Source organism: Salarias fasciatus, chromosome 18, assembly GCF_902148845.1.
Source record: "Salarias fasciatus chromosome 18, fSalaFa1.1, whole genome shotgun sequence".
In the NCBI taxonomy this organism is placed as follows: Eukaryota; Metazoa; Chordata; class Actinopteri; order Blenniiformes; family Blenniidae; genus Salarias; species Salarias fasciatus.
The window spans coordinates 7,264,467-7,279,919 of NC_043762.1; the positions used below are offsets into that span (position 1 = coordinate 7,264,467).

Consider the following 15,453-nt stretch of genomic DNA (forward strand, 5'->3'; position numbering starts at 1 on the left):
CAGAGAACATGTGAGAAACATTACTTTTTCTTCACCTCCTCTGTTCTGTTCTTTTCTTTTTTTTTCTTCTCCAAACTTCAGCCAGAGCGGCGCGCGGCCACGACTGGATCCAGCGCACAAACAACAGCAGGTACGGAGGAGCGCGGACTCACCACGACGCAGTCGATCCGTCAGGGCGCGTTTGGAGGACGGAGGCAGTTTCTCCTCAGTGGACTTCTTCTTCTTCTTCTTCTTCTCCTTCTTGTCCTCCTCCAGGATGGTGTCGCGCGCCGCTCCGCTGTCCACTGCGTCCAGAGGGCGTCAGTCTGCGCACTGCGCAGCACAAAGCAGCGACAGGCAGTCGGGCGCCTTAAAGGCGCACACACACCCGATTCCTCAGCACCGCGTGCGGAGTGAGACATCACTCCGGGGTTCTCTCTCCGGTACTCTCTCCCGGAGCGTCCCGGTCACTCCTGATCCGCGTGGAGTTGGATGAACACCGGCGGCGGGGATCGACCGTGCGTAAAAGAGCGTGCGTAAAGCGTGCTCCGAGTGTTTTCTCCCTGTGTCCGCGGGCTAACCCAGGTGGGTTCATAGTGATTCTCTTCCCCCCAGCGGCAAAGCAAACATCTCTCCTCTGCTCTCAGGCCACCCCCACCCCATTAGCCCCCCTTTGTCTGGCCTCGCGAGGTGAGAAAAGGCGCATCGGAAGCCGCGGAGCTGATCGGGACTCCCGCTGCGCCGCCGCCCCGCGCTCATTTGTCGCCGCCATACAAAGGCTGTGATGGGCCATTTAGCTCCACAGGTGTTTACACGTGTTCCTGTGAAGCTTCATCAAAGCCCCCCAAAACAGGCTCGACCTCCAGCCCGGGGGGAGGAAGAGCAGCGGACACCTCCTCATTTCAATGTCCGTCGCGGACAGGAAGAGGCGCTGAATTAAACACGCAGCAGTGGAGCTGCGGACTGCTTTCCTAATGAATAAATAGGTCATAAAATGTTTATTATCAAACTTTTTATTATCTGAGACAATTTAAGATGTTCTCACGTGTTATTGGAAGATTATTACTGATGTAAACATGAGTTGTTTTTTGTTTGGGAAAATGAAGTTTAAAAGACTCACAGAAACAATTTTCTCTTTAATCTGCTGATAGATCAGATTAACTGAAACCACCTCAAATCTGAGTTTCCCAAAACTCACTGCACTTCTAAAAAAACAACCAATGATTTCTTAAAAAAAAAAAAGAAGAAGAAAAAAAATATGAGGAAATTCATCAATCCAATCAAAGCTTGGCTTGAGACAATTTAACTCAAATCTCCAATTAATAAATCATGAAAGGCCTCGTGGAGGAGGACTGAGGTCCAGTTTAGAACTTAACATTCATCCTCCGGTTTTTCACTCACTAACGAGACAAATTCCTAGAGAGCTGATCCTGTTGCAATTTATTACGGAAACAATTCAAGTGGTTTCCTGTCTGGGGTCTGAACAGCGACACCTGCTGGCCGAGAGTAACGCTCACCGCAGAGATGAAGGAAGCTTCTCATTAGGTGTCGATAACATTTACTTTTTAATCTCAGTGATCAAATTCTTTCAAGAGTTGAAATAAAAAAAAAAAATCAGAACCACAGTTAAATTTGACAACAAATAAAATTTATTCAATTATATATTACAAATATGTACAAGTCATGTAACAAGTAAATATTAAAATAGACATTTTTAGAACTATCGTTCAAAAGGCAATATGTTGAAAAAATAGGATTTGTGTGATCTCACATTGAAACTGTAAAAGTATGTTTTCTTTTTTTTTTTTTTTTTTCTTCCTCCGAAGCCACAACAGACTGGAACGTGCGCGGAGACACGGTGGAGAACACATGAGGAGCGAGGCCGCAACGCAACAAGAGAACAGAGAGAGAGAGAGAGAGAGAGAGAGAGAGAGAGAGAGAGAGAGAGAGAAACCAAACAGAAGAGAGGCGGAAACCGTCAGTAAACCCTCACCATCAATCCACAGTACAGCGATTCAGGAAAAGAGTACAAAGAACGCAACGCATGCACAGCATTTCACTGCCAAAGTCGAGAAACACCAGCTGTGGCGCGGAGCTCCAGATGAGGCGGGAAGAGACGGTAAAAAAAAACAAAAACAAAACAAAACAAAACAAAAAAAACGAACGAACAGAATAGAAAGGAAGAGAAGAAACACAAGAGAAGCCAACACATTGCTGAACAACAACAGGAACATCAACGGACGAATAGAATAGGACACTCCATGTAAAAAACAACTTTGGTCATTAAAACATCAGACGGAACGAGGTTTACAATCAAATATCTAATATTTTTCATTTTTACAGGTTTCAAACAATAATTACATGACTATTTACAAATGCACAATTTTCTTATGTATAAAATAAGTTAAAAAATTAAGAGCACAGTCTGTACACAATGTATGAACACTCAACGTCGAAAACAATTGAAACCTTTCTGACGGACCCGGGCCAGAACCAGGACCCAGTCCAGGACCAGGATCCCAGACCCCCTGACAGGTTTTGCTGTCGGTCCTCCTGCTGGGCGGCCCGTTAAGAGCTCTGAAGTGAAGTTTTTTTTTTATTTTTTTTTTAAGTGCTCCACATACTAAGTGCTTCACATTTCATGCGTTCTGTCTTTCTCGCCCCTCCCCCGCCTCCCCCAGACGGCGCCGCGGCGGTTCGGCCGTCCTCCGGCTCATATGGGGGTGAGGTCGAAGTCGTCGTTGACCTCCACCAGCGGGATGTAGAACTCGGGGATCTCGAAGATGCTGGTGGACTTGTAGGTGGCGGGGGTCGAGCTCCTGCAGCTTGAGCTGCCACTCCAGACGCTGCACGGCGTTCAGCGCCGCCGCCTCGTGCTGCTGCCGCATCAGGAGACACGTCTGGGGAGGAGAAGAGGAGGGGTTGTTAATCACAGGCTGCGGCGCGATCGGACTGGTCTGGAGGAAGTTTAGCTTCTCACCTTCAGCTTGTCGAACTTGTCGTCGACGTCCTGTAACCACGACATGAACTGCCGGGCGTTGAACCGGTCCCTCACCGACGTCTTCCGTCCGTCGTCGCTTCTGTGAACCAGCAGCGGCTCGTCAGCACTCTGCCCGCTGTCGACGAGGGGTTGGCGGCGGCGGCGAAGTGTGGCCGCGCGGCGCTTACCTGGACGTCCTGAGGCATGTTGTAGACTTCGGCGTCCAGTAACACGGTGCAGGCGCTGAAAGGCAGAGTCTGATTGGCTAGTGTTCTCGCCGCCCGGTAGTGGACTCGCAGGACTTCCTGTTCGTTTGAAACAATCAGCTTTTCCTGAAGAGGCGAAAAAAAAAAAAAAGAAGATCAATAAAGTTCTAAAACAGGAAGTTCCGGCGGTTTTAGGGGCTACGAACCCTTTCAATGCTGTGCTGCAGCCGGAGCTTCATGCGGACGACCTCCTGCTGTTTGAACATTTCCTTCAGCTGCTCCGGTAACGACGGAGGAGGAGTGATCTGCAGAGACGGACAGAGACGTTTTAATTTGACGGTCCGGAAGCCAAGTTGCCACGGCGTCCGATCCGAGACACGGCGGAGACTCACGGTCGGGATGCAGAGTTTGCTGAGAGGGTTTCCGTCCAGGAGGTACGATCCGTTAAACGTCACGTATTCGTCGTAATACTGCGGCGGCTGCGGCGTGACGCTGCACAGCACTTTCCTCTTCTCCTCGATCTTCTTGCGGATGTGCAGGAACTCGTAGTAGGGGTTGGCCCTCTCCGTCTGGTAGGGCTCGATCTCCTCCAGCTTGACGGAGTCCACGATGGCCGCCAGGGACTGCTGGCCCTGCTCCCTCTCCTGCGGCGCCGCGGCGCCCGGCTGCGAGCACGACGACACCTTGGGCATCTTCCGCTTGCGCGGGTGGGGCACGTGGACGTCCGCGTCCTCGTCGGCGCAGCGGACTTTGAATCTGGCGCCGGAGGAGTCGGAGTCGCGGTCGGCGGACTGTGGGGAGGATCCTCCGGAGGCGCTGCTGCAGCTGCTGCTGCTGCTGCAGCTGCTGAGGTCGGTCGGCGCCGCCGGCTGCACGGCGCTCGGGCTCTGCTCCTCCAAACACGACGAGGACTCTGGTTTCTCGTCGGCAGGCATCACCTCCATCGGCTCCGGCTGAGCGTCTGCTTTGGAGTCGGCGGGGCTTTCCGTGGCCGGGCGGCCTTCGTCGGATGAGCTCTCCGATGCGACGGGAGCGACGGCGCCGCAGCCGTTCTCCGAGCTCTGCGGGACGTCCATCACGTCGTCGGGCCTGTGTTCGGGACTCGAGACAGGAACGCCATCCTTTTTCTCAGTCTGAGCGTCGAGAAGGAGGCCCGGCTCACTGGAAGGTCTGGATTTCTTGCAGTCTTGGTTATTTGCACTGAAATCCTCTTGAGAACTTTTGGACTCGAGGTGGTTTTGCTGAAACCCGGAAGGGACTCTGCTGCGGTGGAGCTGGTGGACGGGACAGGACTCCCTGCTCCGTCTGTCCTCAGGGTTTCGGAACCAGTCTCCATGCTGTCTGGTTCTGGTTTGTCAGAATCTTCCAGGATGTTGTCCTTCGGGTCGGTGGCGGGCGTGGGACAGGGCTCTGTGTTCTGGTTCTCGTCAGCGGGGGAAGGGAGCGGGTCTCTCTGCGGGACAGTTCTGGTGTTTGAGGACTCGGCGGACGGGGAAGCTGCAGCTCCCGATGACTGTTCCAGTTCGTTCTGACCGGAGTCTGTCTGCGAGTTCTCCGTGACGCTCTGGAAGTCCTTCACCGCCGGGGCGTCGCAGGGAGGCGGCGGGCTGGGCTCTGCCGGCCCGGTCTGGGACTGTGGAAGTGCTGTACATGGAAGATCCTGCGGCGTCACACACTCCTTCTCCGTCGCCGCTTCGGACACCGAATTCGACAGCGGCTGAGTGCTGGCGCTGTCCTCGGGTTCCGACGCCTCCCTCGCTCTCGGCTCCTCGCCCGGAGACGCGGACACGCCGGCCTTCGGCAGGCTTTCGGCCGCTCGGCCTTCGGGCGTCGGGTTGGCGTCCTCGTCCAGAATGGCCCTGAGGTACGGGGACTCGTGTCTGCCGGACAGCGGCGTCCGGCCGCTCTGAGAAGCATCTGGAAGACTGCTGCAGTCTTTATCGTGAACAGACGGAGACCTGGTGGCTTGAATGATGAGGGAAGACTGCAGGAACGCCGGCTGGGAGTCTGAGGCTTCCAGGTTCATGTCGGAGTCGTACTCCACGTTCCGGGGCGTCAGCGTCGTGGCCTGGCACGAGTCCTCCGAGCTGGCAACGGAGACCAGGGACATGGACCGGGATATGAGGCCGCAGCGCTCGCCGTCCGGCCGCGGGGATCTGCTCAGGCAGTTCTCCACCGCCGACATGACCTTGGTGCTGATGGAGGGCAGAGTCCTCCCATCCAGAGACATGGTCCGGGGGCTCGAACCGTCCTTCGGGGCTTTGTCTCTGCCCTGGGCGTCGGACGCCTCGGAGCTTTTGGAGCGCATCAGCTCCTTGCTCAAGCACGGTTCGGTCTTGGTTCTGTCTTTGAGTTTGGACTTCAGCTCGGCCAGAGGCCGCTGTTTGAGCCGCTCGCGCTCTTTCTGCTTGATCTTCTCCAGGTGCTTCCGGTGCCACTGCTCGATCTCCTGGTCCTTCAGGCTGAGCATGCGCTCGAAGCTGGTCTGCATCAGGTCGTCGTTGACCAGCCGCTTCTCCTTCGGCTTGGCGTCTCGCGCTGCCGGGGAAGCCTTTGATTTGGGCTTATCTCCCTCCGCCTCGGCCGGCTTGGCCTTGCCGAGCCTGGCCTGCTGGAAGCGCGACTCTCGGTGCCGGTCCTTATCCTTGTGTCTATCGGCGTCTCGGTCGCGGTCTCGCCGGTCGCGATCTTTCTCCGGCGCTTTCGCAGCTTCCTCCTTTGATTTTGCAGATAAAGACTTGCTGCTCTCGGAGAGATAGCTTTTCTTCTCTTCCAAGAGCAATTTCAGATTGGAGTTTGAGGACAGCGCTCCGTCTTTACTTTATCTCTCTTTTCTTGTCGCAGTCCTTTTCTTTGGAGCGATCGGATTTACTGTGATCTGGGATTTTCTCCAGAGGTTTTCCTTTCCTATCAGAGCTGCTGCGGTCCTTCTCTCTGTGATCGCTGTATTCCCGGTCCTGCCGCTCCTTATCAGATCGTTTTTCAAACTTGTCTTTATTTTTTCTGCTGTCTTCATGCTTTTTTGTTGTGGTTAAAGATTTCAGTTTTTCGTTCTCCTTGGAGCTTTTGTCCGCGGGGGAGAGCGAGGAGACGGCCGCCGCTCTTTCCTTGTCTTTCCAGCGATCCACCGAGTTGGGCGGCTCCGTTTTGTCGGAGTGCTCCGTTTTAATCTTTTTCTCCTTGTCCGGATGCCTCTTCTCCATTTTTTCCGAATCCTTCTCCTTTCCCGGGAGCCGCTTGTCAGTTTTCTCGCGTGAGCCTTTTTCGGAGGACTCCAGCTGTTCCTGATCAGCTGGGATCCCGCTGACGGGCTTCTCCTCCGTCTCCTCTTTCATGCTGTTGCTCTGAAGCGGCTCCTCAGGAATCCGCCCTGAGCCCTGGCCGTCCGCCTTCTCGTCACGCTCGCTCGGCTTGCCGTCTTTGGCCTTCTCCTCCTTCCGCTCCTTTTTCACAGCCTTGTCTTTTCCCGCTCCCTCTCGGCCTCTTCTCCTTGCCGCTCGAGTGTTTTTCCTTCGCCGTCCTCTCATCTTTGCCGGGAGAGGCGTCGGCGCTCTTCTGTAGTGAACTGTTCTCCTCGCCGTCTTTTTTGGCCGGCGGAGGCTCGTCCGTCTCGTCGCTTTTGAAGAAGTTCTCTTTCCAGAACTCTCTGTCGAACTCCAGATTCCTGTGGCCGTCCTTCTTGGCCTCCTTCTGCCTGTGGCGGCCCCGCTCGGCCTCGTACTCCCTCTTGTGTTTGTCTTTCTCCTTGTGCTTCAGCTTATGCTTCTTCACCACTTTGCCGTCGACGTCGGTCTTCCGGGCGGCGCCGTCGCCGCCGCCGTCGATGCTGTTTCCGACGCCGCCCTCCCTGAAGGGGCTGGAGCGGCCGTCCTCTCCGTCCACGCCGGCGTCCTTCTGCTGATGCTTGCTCTTCTCCTTGTGCTTGCACCCCTTGGTGCTGGAGCCCTCGGTGCAGTACTCCGCGTCTGTGTAGTGGTTGTATTTGACGCCGTCCACCGGACAGGAGCCGTCGCTGATGGAGACGCACATCTTGGTGTTCTCCTGCTTGAGCGGCGTCTGCTTGTCCGTCAGGCTGTGGTTCAGTTTGGGGGATTTAATGGACGACAAGTGGAAGAGGTGGACGGACGAGTCGTCTTTAGGGCTGAAGGACATCTTGAAGGAGTCCTCCTCTCGGCCCTTCTCCGTCTCAGACACGGTTGCCAGCGAGAGGAGCAACGTTTTGCTGTTCTCTTTTCCGTCCTCTTGGTTCTCCTTGTTTTTATTCTGGCTTTTGCTCTTCCTCTTGACCTTCCCCTTGTCCTTTTGCTCAGCATTGTCCTTTTTAGACCTGGTGTCTGGCCTGAGGCTTTCAGAGCTCTGCGAGCAGGTGGGGGAGTTTCTCTTCTCGGACAGACTCTCCATTTCGTCGCTGGACGTGTCCGAGCTGCAGTGGACACGAGAGCCCTTCTGCTTTTTGGACTTTGTGGAGGAATCGCCCTTGGCGCTCTGCTTTCCCGCCACATGGTTCCTGTCTTTGTCCTCCTTCTCGCGCTGCCGTAGTTCCCTCCTGAGGATGTGCCTGTCGTTCAGGGCTTTGCTCAGATCCTCCTCCTCCTCCTCGTCCTTGAACTCGTACTCGTCCAGCCCCGGGACGGACGACGACGCCTTCGTGGCCGGTTTGCTGTCCGAGTCCTTCTCGGTTTCGGAGTCTTCCATGTTGTCGTCCACGCTGGAAGGGTTGACTGATGGAGGGTCTTCAGACTCTGTAGCGAAAAAGGACAGTCTCAGTCATGCAAGTCAAACCAAGCACATGTTTAAAAATTCAAACCTCAAGTTTGTATATTAAAGTCGATTTTAAAAGCAGCCGCCTGCAGACTCACCTGAAGACGTGTCCTCTTGGTCCGACAGCGGAACTTCTCCTTTCAGCAGCTGCTCCAGCTCCTGGGAGTCTGCAACATCCACCGGCCGCTCGCCTCGCTTGTTTGCTTGGAAGGCGTTTCCGCCGTGGCGAAGGAGAAGTTTCACAATCTGCAGAAAACAGACGAGACGGAGAGTTGGAATTAAAAAAAAAAGCAGAGGGAGCAGAAGCAGAATCGATCGACTGAACTACACTTCAAAGGAAACGTACGTCCTTGTGCCCGCTGCTGGAAGCGTCGTGGAGCGGCGTGTCGTCGTCCAGACCCTGCGTGTTCACCTCGGCGCCCGCCGCTATCAACACCTTGGCCACGTCGTAGTAGCCCAGATTACAGGCTTCGTGAAGAGGAGTCCAACCTGCCGGAGACGCCAACGCAACACAAGCTGCTATTAATGTCAAATTAAAGCAGCCGTTTTCTCAATTTTACGACGCCAAAACACAACTTCCTCCCGAGAGGCGGTAATGAGCCGCCCGACTGCTGCTCTGGATCGTCTCATCAGGAGAAACGGCCTCATAATCAGCGGCTCGGCGTCATTATTAACCGCCACGCAGACATAATGGAAGCCGTTAGCAGATCGTCCCCCGCGGATTCGTACCTGCAAAGTCTTTGACATTGACGTCGGCTCCCAGGCTAATGAGCTCTTTGACTGCTTGGCGTCTCCGCGGATGGCGGCCATGTGAAGGGGAGTCTCTCCTCGCTCGTTCCTCTTGTTGACCTTGTCTTTCTGCCGAGACGAGGCGCCGCTGGGGACCTTCTTCTGCACGGGGGTGGTTTGCGAGGGGTGACTGGGTGTAGAGTCTGAGCAGGGCAGAGAGAAGTTTCAACAAACTTGTTCAGTTTTAGAATTACATAAGTTTTAATTCAATTTTGCAATTCGTTGAGAAAAAAAACTCATGAATTTTGTTTTGTTGATATTCAGAGATAATTTGTTCCTATCATACCAACATCTGAGGGTTTCCAATAGTTCCTTTAGATTTCTCAAAGAACAAAGCAAATAAGTGTCATCTGCTAAATGAAACATCAACACACCGGTGACACCGACACCACATTCCTGCAGGCTCCTTGGTCATGTTTCATGGTCCATGGTGTCAAAAGCTTTTAGCTGGTCTGTTTTCTCTCCATCTAAACTGATTTTATTTAAATGATTTATGTTAGAATTGAAAGAATTAAATTGTTTCATGAAGAGTTTCTCCAGTATTTCAGAAAACTGAGGAAGAATTGATACTGGTCTGTAGACGGTCATGTAATGTTTATCTCCACGTATTTATGTGTTTGAATTATTGTCTCTAGCTTCACATCACGAGGAAAGAAACACCTTTTGAGAATATCAATAGAATATATGTGTGGGCTGTGGTTCAGTGGGGAGAGCGGTCGTCCCACAACCGCGAGGTTATGAGTTTGATTCCTGTCTCCCCCTGCCTGCATGTCAAAGTATCCTTGGGCAAGACGTAACCCTGAATCTGCCCCCAGTGGACAGACTGAGTGCCTCGCATGGCAGCCGCCTCTACTGGTGTGTGAATGTGTGTGTTGTACGTTGCTTTGGACAAGAGCGTCTGCTAAATAGAACTGTAGAATAATGACGACTTCATTAATAATTATCATGTCAATGAAGCTGTTTGTTGATCTTTTGTTACTTTATTAATTCAATCACATCACTTTAATTTACTCCATGAATAAACATGGAATTTATATCAGTATCTGCCAGATCAAACATGTGTAGTACGGCCAACACCTTCAAAACAGTCAAACTCTTCAGCAAAGTCCAAAAAGTTCACTGGTTTGGAAGAAGGCTGCTTTTCACTCGCTCTTTTTCACATTTACACGAGGCTGCAGGTTACAACAATCGCAACAGGATCTCTGATATCACGTAAAAGGAAACCACTTGTTTAATAGTGACCACTGATCAAAAAATGTTGCACTGGCTTTAGTTATCCTACTGTGTTTGTCAATCAGGAGCCAGAGACCCAAAACTAAACGTTGAGTTAGAAGAATCCAATGACAGCTTGAGTTGGATCCATTTTAATCAAATTAGTATTAAAATAACCAGAAATAGTGTTTTTTTGATCACAGACCTTCAGCAAAACACTAACTACAGAATTCAGAAACCACTCAGCCCAGGATCAAGCTGCTTCCTTAAATAAACTGTTAAAGTCAACAGAATGCAGCTCAGAGTACTGCTCAGAGTCGTCAAGTCGTCGTTCCTGCAGCTCGATCTTCTCGTCCCTCTGCTTGACCTCAGCTCCTTAACCCCTTCCACTAGTCCCGTTAAGCTGGTTTGCTGTTTGACAACTCTGGTAATTTCCTCAGACAAAAAGTTCAGCGACTTCCTAACCTCCTCTGTTTCTACTGGTCAGCACGAGACAACAGGATCAACACTCCAAACTGAGAGGAATAGTCCCACCGTGAAGGTTGATCACTTCACAGTGGAAACTGGCTTAATCCTTTGAAAATGCTTAGGAGCATCGCCCCCCCAACAGTAAAGACCCTCCGAACCGTCTTGAGGACGTGGTTATGGAAGCTGAGAGGGCAGGAGGTCAAACCTGGGCTGTTGGCCGTCATCTGCATGAGCAGAGCCATCTGCTTGCGCTCCGACAGTGGATATCCAAACAGGAGGTTGGGCGCCTGGGACTTCTTGCCCCCTGCCTCCTTCTTCATCTTTTTCTTGTCTGGTCCATCTTTATCTGCAACGGCAACGAGACACATTTTTGGGGATCGGTTAACCGAAGAAGCGAGGCAGCGCTCCCTGGCAAGCAGCGGTTCAGCTCGAGAGGACGACACGCTTCCCTCCTGCTCTTGTATCTGTTGAGCTCGCAGATGACAAGTGTGAGGTTTAAGATAAAAAAAAAAAAGGGGAGGGGGGGTAGTGGGGGCAGAATAGACATCATTCTTTAAAGCCAGCCAAGTGCAGACGCCACTCCTCGAACCCCCCCTCCCCTCCCCTTGCCGGTCTCTGCTGAAACACAGACATGCGACAGCGGCAAAGGCAAGGCCAGGATCCACACACACACGTGCAATGTGTGTGTGTTTACAGCGCAGCGTGGGGGTGGAGGAGGTGGGGTGGGGGGTGGGGGGGGCTGAGGGTCAGGCTGCAGCGGTTACCTGCATATATCCTGCAGGGAGGCACTAATCTCTCTGCCCAGGTCTCACTCGACTGGCCTGGGTCTGAGTCATCTACAGTGCAAAGCAGAGAGGACGGGGGGGGGGGGGGACGGGGGGACGGGGAGGGGGAGGAGGGAGGGAAAGCACTGCATTAACGCTCACTCTCTCTCACCCTCCTCGTTCCACATGTACTCGAACACAGACAGTCACACACTGCAACACACAGATTATGAGTCACGGCGACAGGAGAGAGGATCCGAGCCGGGCCGGGCGGCACACACTCTTCACTCCCCTCCTGCTCAGAGCTGCACCTGGGAGGAGGGGAGGGGAGGGGAGGGGGGGCTGCTGGAGGGCAAAGCCGCCCTCCGGGCTGGTTCAGCTTTAGATCCCGAGCAGCATAAATGATACTTGCAGTGTTTGTAAAATTGCGGGTTCTCGTCTGGCGGGATGACGCAGGACCACACAATGAAAGCCATTAAGCTGGAGCGCCGCTCCGCGGAGGAGACGAAGGCCGACCTGCAGGACTTCGGCTCACTCCGCTTATTGTAATTACGGCCGTGCGACGCACGGGCCTATTTTTAGACGGCCAGCTCGGGGTAAACACACAGTTAAAGTTGGGACTAAATGACGGGAGCGGAACAGCGTTTACACGGGCGAGGGAGTGAAACCATGACGGGGCTCTGCGCTCCTGAGAGCGTCTCATCCAGAGCACAACGACACTTTCTGGGAGAGCCGCTCGCCGTCCGTTAGCCTTCAGAGCGACGGTGAAACCATTTAAAGACAGAAGAGATTTCCAACACGACGGTTATGATTCAAAGCTTTTCTCTTCCTGCACTGCCTTCACTGTAGACATTTCACACCACGGACACAGCTCAGGAAACAACCAGCGTCGGTTTCTGCCGTTTCATGAGATTTGAAGGAAAAAACACAAATAGAGAGAAATATATTAAGAGCCAGATGGCACCTCGAGATCTGAAGAGCAAACTGAGATTACAGTTAGAGGACAGACACTAACATGTGATTTGTGAAGTTGTTCGTGAAGGATATTCCAAATTTTAAAGTCAATATACTGACATTAATGAACAGAACACCTTGTTAAATTCCGTAACAGCGGATTGCTTTAAAAAAAAAAAAAAAAATGACACTCATCTCAAGAAGCTCTTCTTTCCTTTAACACTGCTGGTTGACATGAAAACAGAGTCTACATGAAAAGCAGTTAGCGGCTCATTCATTTCAGCCTCACAGCCACAACTTCACCAGAGTGGGCAGGTCTGCAAACGGTTGCAAAGCATTCTGCTCTGCTGAAGGAATCTTTGGGCCTGAGGCCACCAGGGGGCAGTACAGGGACATGGCAGCCAGCCAGCATCATGGCAGCTGAGGGGGGGGCAGGGGGGCTCCTTACCGGTGTCCGAGTCCCGCTCCTCCGTCCGGGGCGGACTGGTGGTGAAGGAGAGCTTGCGCTTCATGGAAGACTTGGCTTTCCCTTCTTTCGCCAGCAACTCGCTCCGGTCCAGCTTGGGAGTCTTGGTGAACGGAGACAACTTGTCTTTACTCTGCGGGGATGAAGCACATGCAGGAAAATCAGGCATGTCAAACAGAGCAGAGGTGTGGCCGCAGCTAAACGCCCTGTGTGTGTGTCTGGAAATGTAAACAATACAGCCGTGTCTGAGAATAAACAGCTGCGGCCCCGCTCGGAGTGCAGGCCGGGTTGCACGACATGCAGCTCGCTGGAAAGGCGACGCCGAGCCGCCCGGGAGCTCGGCATTGTGGGCCAGGCCGACACGCTGCAGCAGTATAGTGTTTGGGTCATGCAGACAGCAGGTTTGTCGCATGAGTCACTGAAATTTTACTCCCGAGGCAAAGTCCCTGCCAAGTGAAGAGTAAAAGATCCGGAGTGACTCGTTTTTTGTTTGCTTTTTTTTTTTTCTGTTTACACAGAAATAAAATTACGGAGGAGAGAGAAGCTCTTTTCTTATGGCTCTGCGCTTGTCGCCGTGAGAAAATCTTCACACACGTGCAAGTTCAACAGAGAGCGGTTATATTTGCATCAGGCTTCGAACGCATGAACACACACACACGCACACACACACACACACTAGAGTAACGTGAATTAGTCACTTTTGGAGACCAAACTGTGGGCTGTAACTCAGCTGAAGCCACCGTGAGACGTAAGACGAGGTACCTCCCACCAGCAGCTGCTAATTGCCTCTGTGGAGATCGTTCTGCTCTCCGCTGTTTGAACTGGAATTAGCTGTACATGTGCATTTGGGGGGGGGGGGGGGGGGGGGGGGGGGGGGGGGGGGGGCAGAGCGCTCCATTATCCAACAAACACCGACACCAGTCATTTCTCTGATAGCGTGGCGTCTTTCGCTTACTGCGCTTTTTGATCTGCAAGACAAAGCTTTTATTTTCTAGGAGCATTACTTTTAGTGAGCTGCACTTTGGTGCAGTAAAATACATTTCTGGCAGGAGGGAAATGTCTGCAGTGTGGGGCTTCTTTGATCTCACTGAAGCAATGTGCCAGCTGTGCAAAAGCTCCGAGTGTCTGGCACCGCTGAAAGTGGAGGCAGCAGAGACGTGGAGTGCTTTAGCCTTAAAAAATAAAAAGCAGACGCTCGCCGCCCTTCTTGTTTGCGTGGAGAGAAACGCTGAGTTGCGAGGGTAAACGGCACGTTTGTTTTGTTTTTTTTTTTTAACACTTCCAGCCTGAATCAGCAGCTTTGCGATCCACCAGCGGAGGCCTTTATTAATCCACTGAGAGCGCTACTCTGAGTATTTGTTGCATCCTGGGATGAGAGAACCAGCTGATGAACGTCGACACAGTTTCCAACAGATGACTGCTGAAGACACTGCAGGTGTGGATGCTGAGCTGAAAAAAGCTAAAGTGTGGAAACGTCCTTGAAAAGTTGTGCGTTTTGATCCTTGAATGGCTGAAATGGGGGAAAGAATTCCTCCTTTGATCTCCCTCAACTTTAAATATTTTAAGAAATTGGAAAAACAATAAATAAATCCTGAAGGCCATAACACTGAAACCCCTGTTCTCCAATTCTTTTTTTATGTTTGTGCGCCAGATGATACAGACACAACTCCAATTTCTCGATTTGTGTTCCTTCCTGTGGAAATAAATCCCAGTGTCGGCCTCACACACCAGCTGCTGCGAGGAGGTTCGCCGCACTCGCCGCCTGATCAAATGTCAGCGCCTTCTTTCACAAATGTTTGTCACCTCCATCAAACCAGAGGAGACGTGGTGTAGAGAGAGAGAGAGAGAAAAAAAAAGGTATTTCTGCACTGAGAGACGCTGCGATCTGAACAGAGAGCGGATAATCTGCCCGGCGGGTTTTGGATGAGCGGGTGCGTTTGTGTGAACTCCACGCTTCGTTCGTACCTTCTTCCCGGCCTGCTTATCCACCATGGCTCCATCTCTGTCGCTCCCAGGTTTGGCCATGGTGCGGCGCCTGACTAGCTTAGACAGCGGCAGCACAGTAGGATCATCATGTACCTGGAGACAGGAAGCACAACAACACAGGCACGGCGTGAGGAAACACGGCTTCATCCTGAGAGGAGGTGGGCGTGTCGTCACTGGTCGTATTAAATGAAACTCAGCTGTGTTTCGGTATGTGGGCCGAGTGGATCGGCAACCAGGGATTTTCACTGAAATTTCCGTTTCCACTTTGCGGCTCTGAACTTCATGAATAAGCAGGAAGTGACGACGCGAGGCGGCATGAATCACGGCTGCAGGGACTGAGAGGAGCGTCCCGCCGCGGCGGTGTCACTCTGCCCTGCTCGCGGGAGCCCGGCCTCCGTCTGATGTGGTCTGTGACGGCGTAGTAACACATGCTGCAGCGTCGACGGGGCGACGCCGTGGGCGCCTGCACGGTCCGCGGCACCAGCAACACTTGGCTGAACCTGCGTACGGCGGCATGTGTCACTCGTCTCGTCACATGAAGACCACAGCGTTCAGTCATGAGGTTCTCGTCTCAGATGCTCCGACTGAACTTTCACTGCTTCCCTATTTACACACTTCAGAACAGAACAACCTGCTTTCAGCACAGAAAGCTCCACACAGCACAGCTCAGAGGAAGACGCGCCAGAACTGCTGACAAGAAGCCCCCAAAATGTTCCTGCTTCCAATATAAATCTATTATGAAACACCACAAACGGTAAACATTTGGCTTTTACCGCACTCCCTTAAAATCTCAATTGTCAATTTAAGCAGCCAAAATATATACACGTATTCAGATATTGCTATGCCTTTGTGCAAGTCACTAAAGGTGGTTTTGTCCGTTTGCAGTGA

The 15,453-nt window shown here is 52.4% G+C and overlaps 1 protein-coding gene across 1 annotated transcript in view; it reads right to left on the reverse strand.

Moving 5' to 3' along the window:
• Window positions 1–2,323: 2,323 nt before the first annotated feature.
• Window positions 2,324–15,453, reverse strand: part of LOC115405117 (ankyrin repeat domain-containing protein 12-like) — a 31,455-nt gene continuing 18,325 nt past the window's right edge. The window contains 17 exon segments of the mRNA XM_030114579.1: window positions 2,324–2,788; window positions 2,790–2,879; window positions 2,960–3,076; window positions 3,148–3,291; window positions 3,372–3,470; window positions 3,558–4,396; window positions 4,399–5,984; window positions 5,986–6,645; window positions 6,647–7,907; window positions 8,025–8,172; window positions 8,273–8,415; window positions 8,656–8,706; window positions 8,709–8,858; window positions 10,601–10,741; window positions 11,160–11,231; window positions 12,562–12,712; window positions 14,545–14,658. Coding sequence (XP_029970439.1) covers window positions 2,693–2,788; window positions 2,790–2,879; window positions 2,960–3,076; window positions 3,148–3,291; window positions 3,372–3,470; window positions 3,558–4,396; window positions 4,399–5,984; window positions 5,986–6,645; window positions 6,647–7,907; window positions 8,025–8,172; window positions 8,273–8,415; window positions 8,656–8,706; window positions 8,709–8,858; window positions 10,601–10,741; window positions 11,160–11,231; window positions 12,562–12,712; window positions 14,545–14,604 — 5,808 coding nt within the window. The 5' untranslated portion in view covers window positions 14,605–14,658 and the 3' untranslated portion in view covers window positions 2,324–2,692.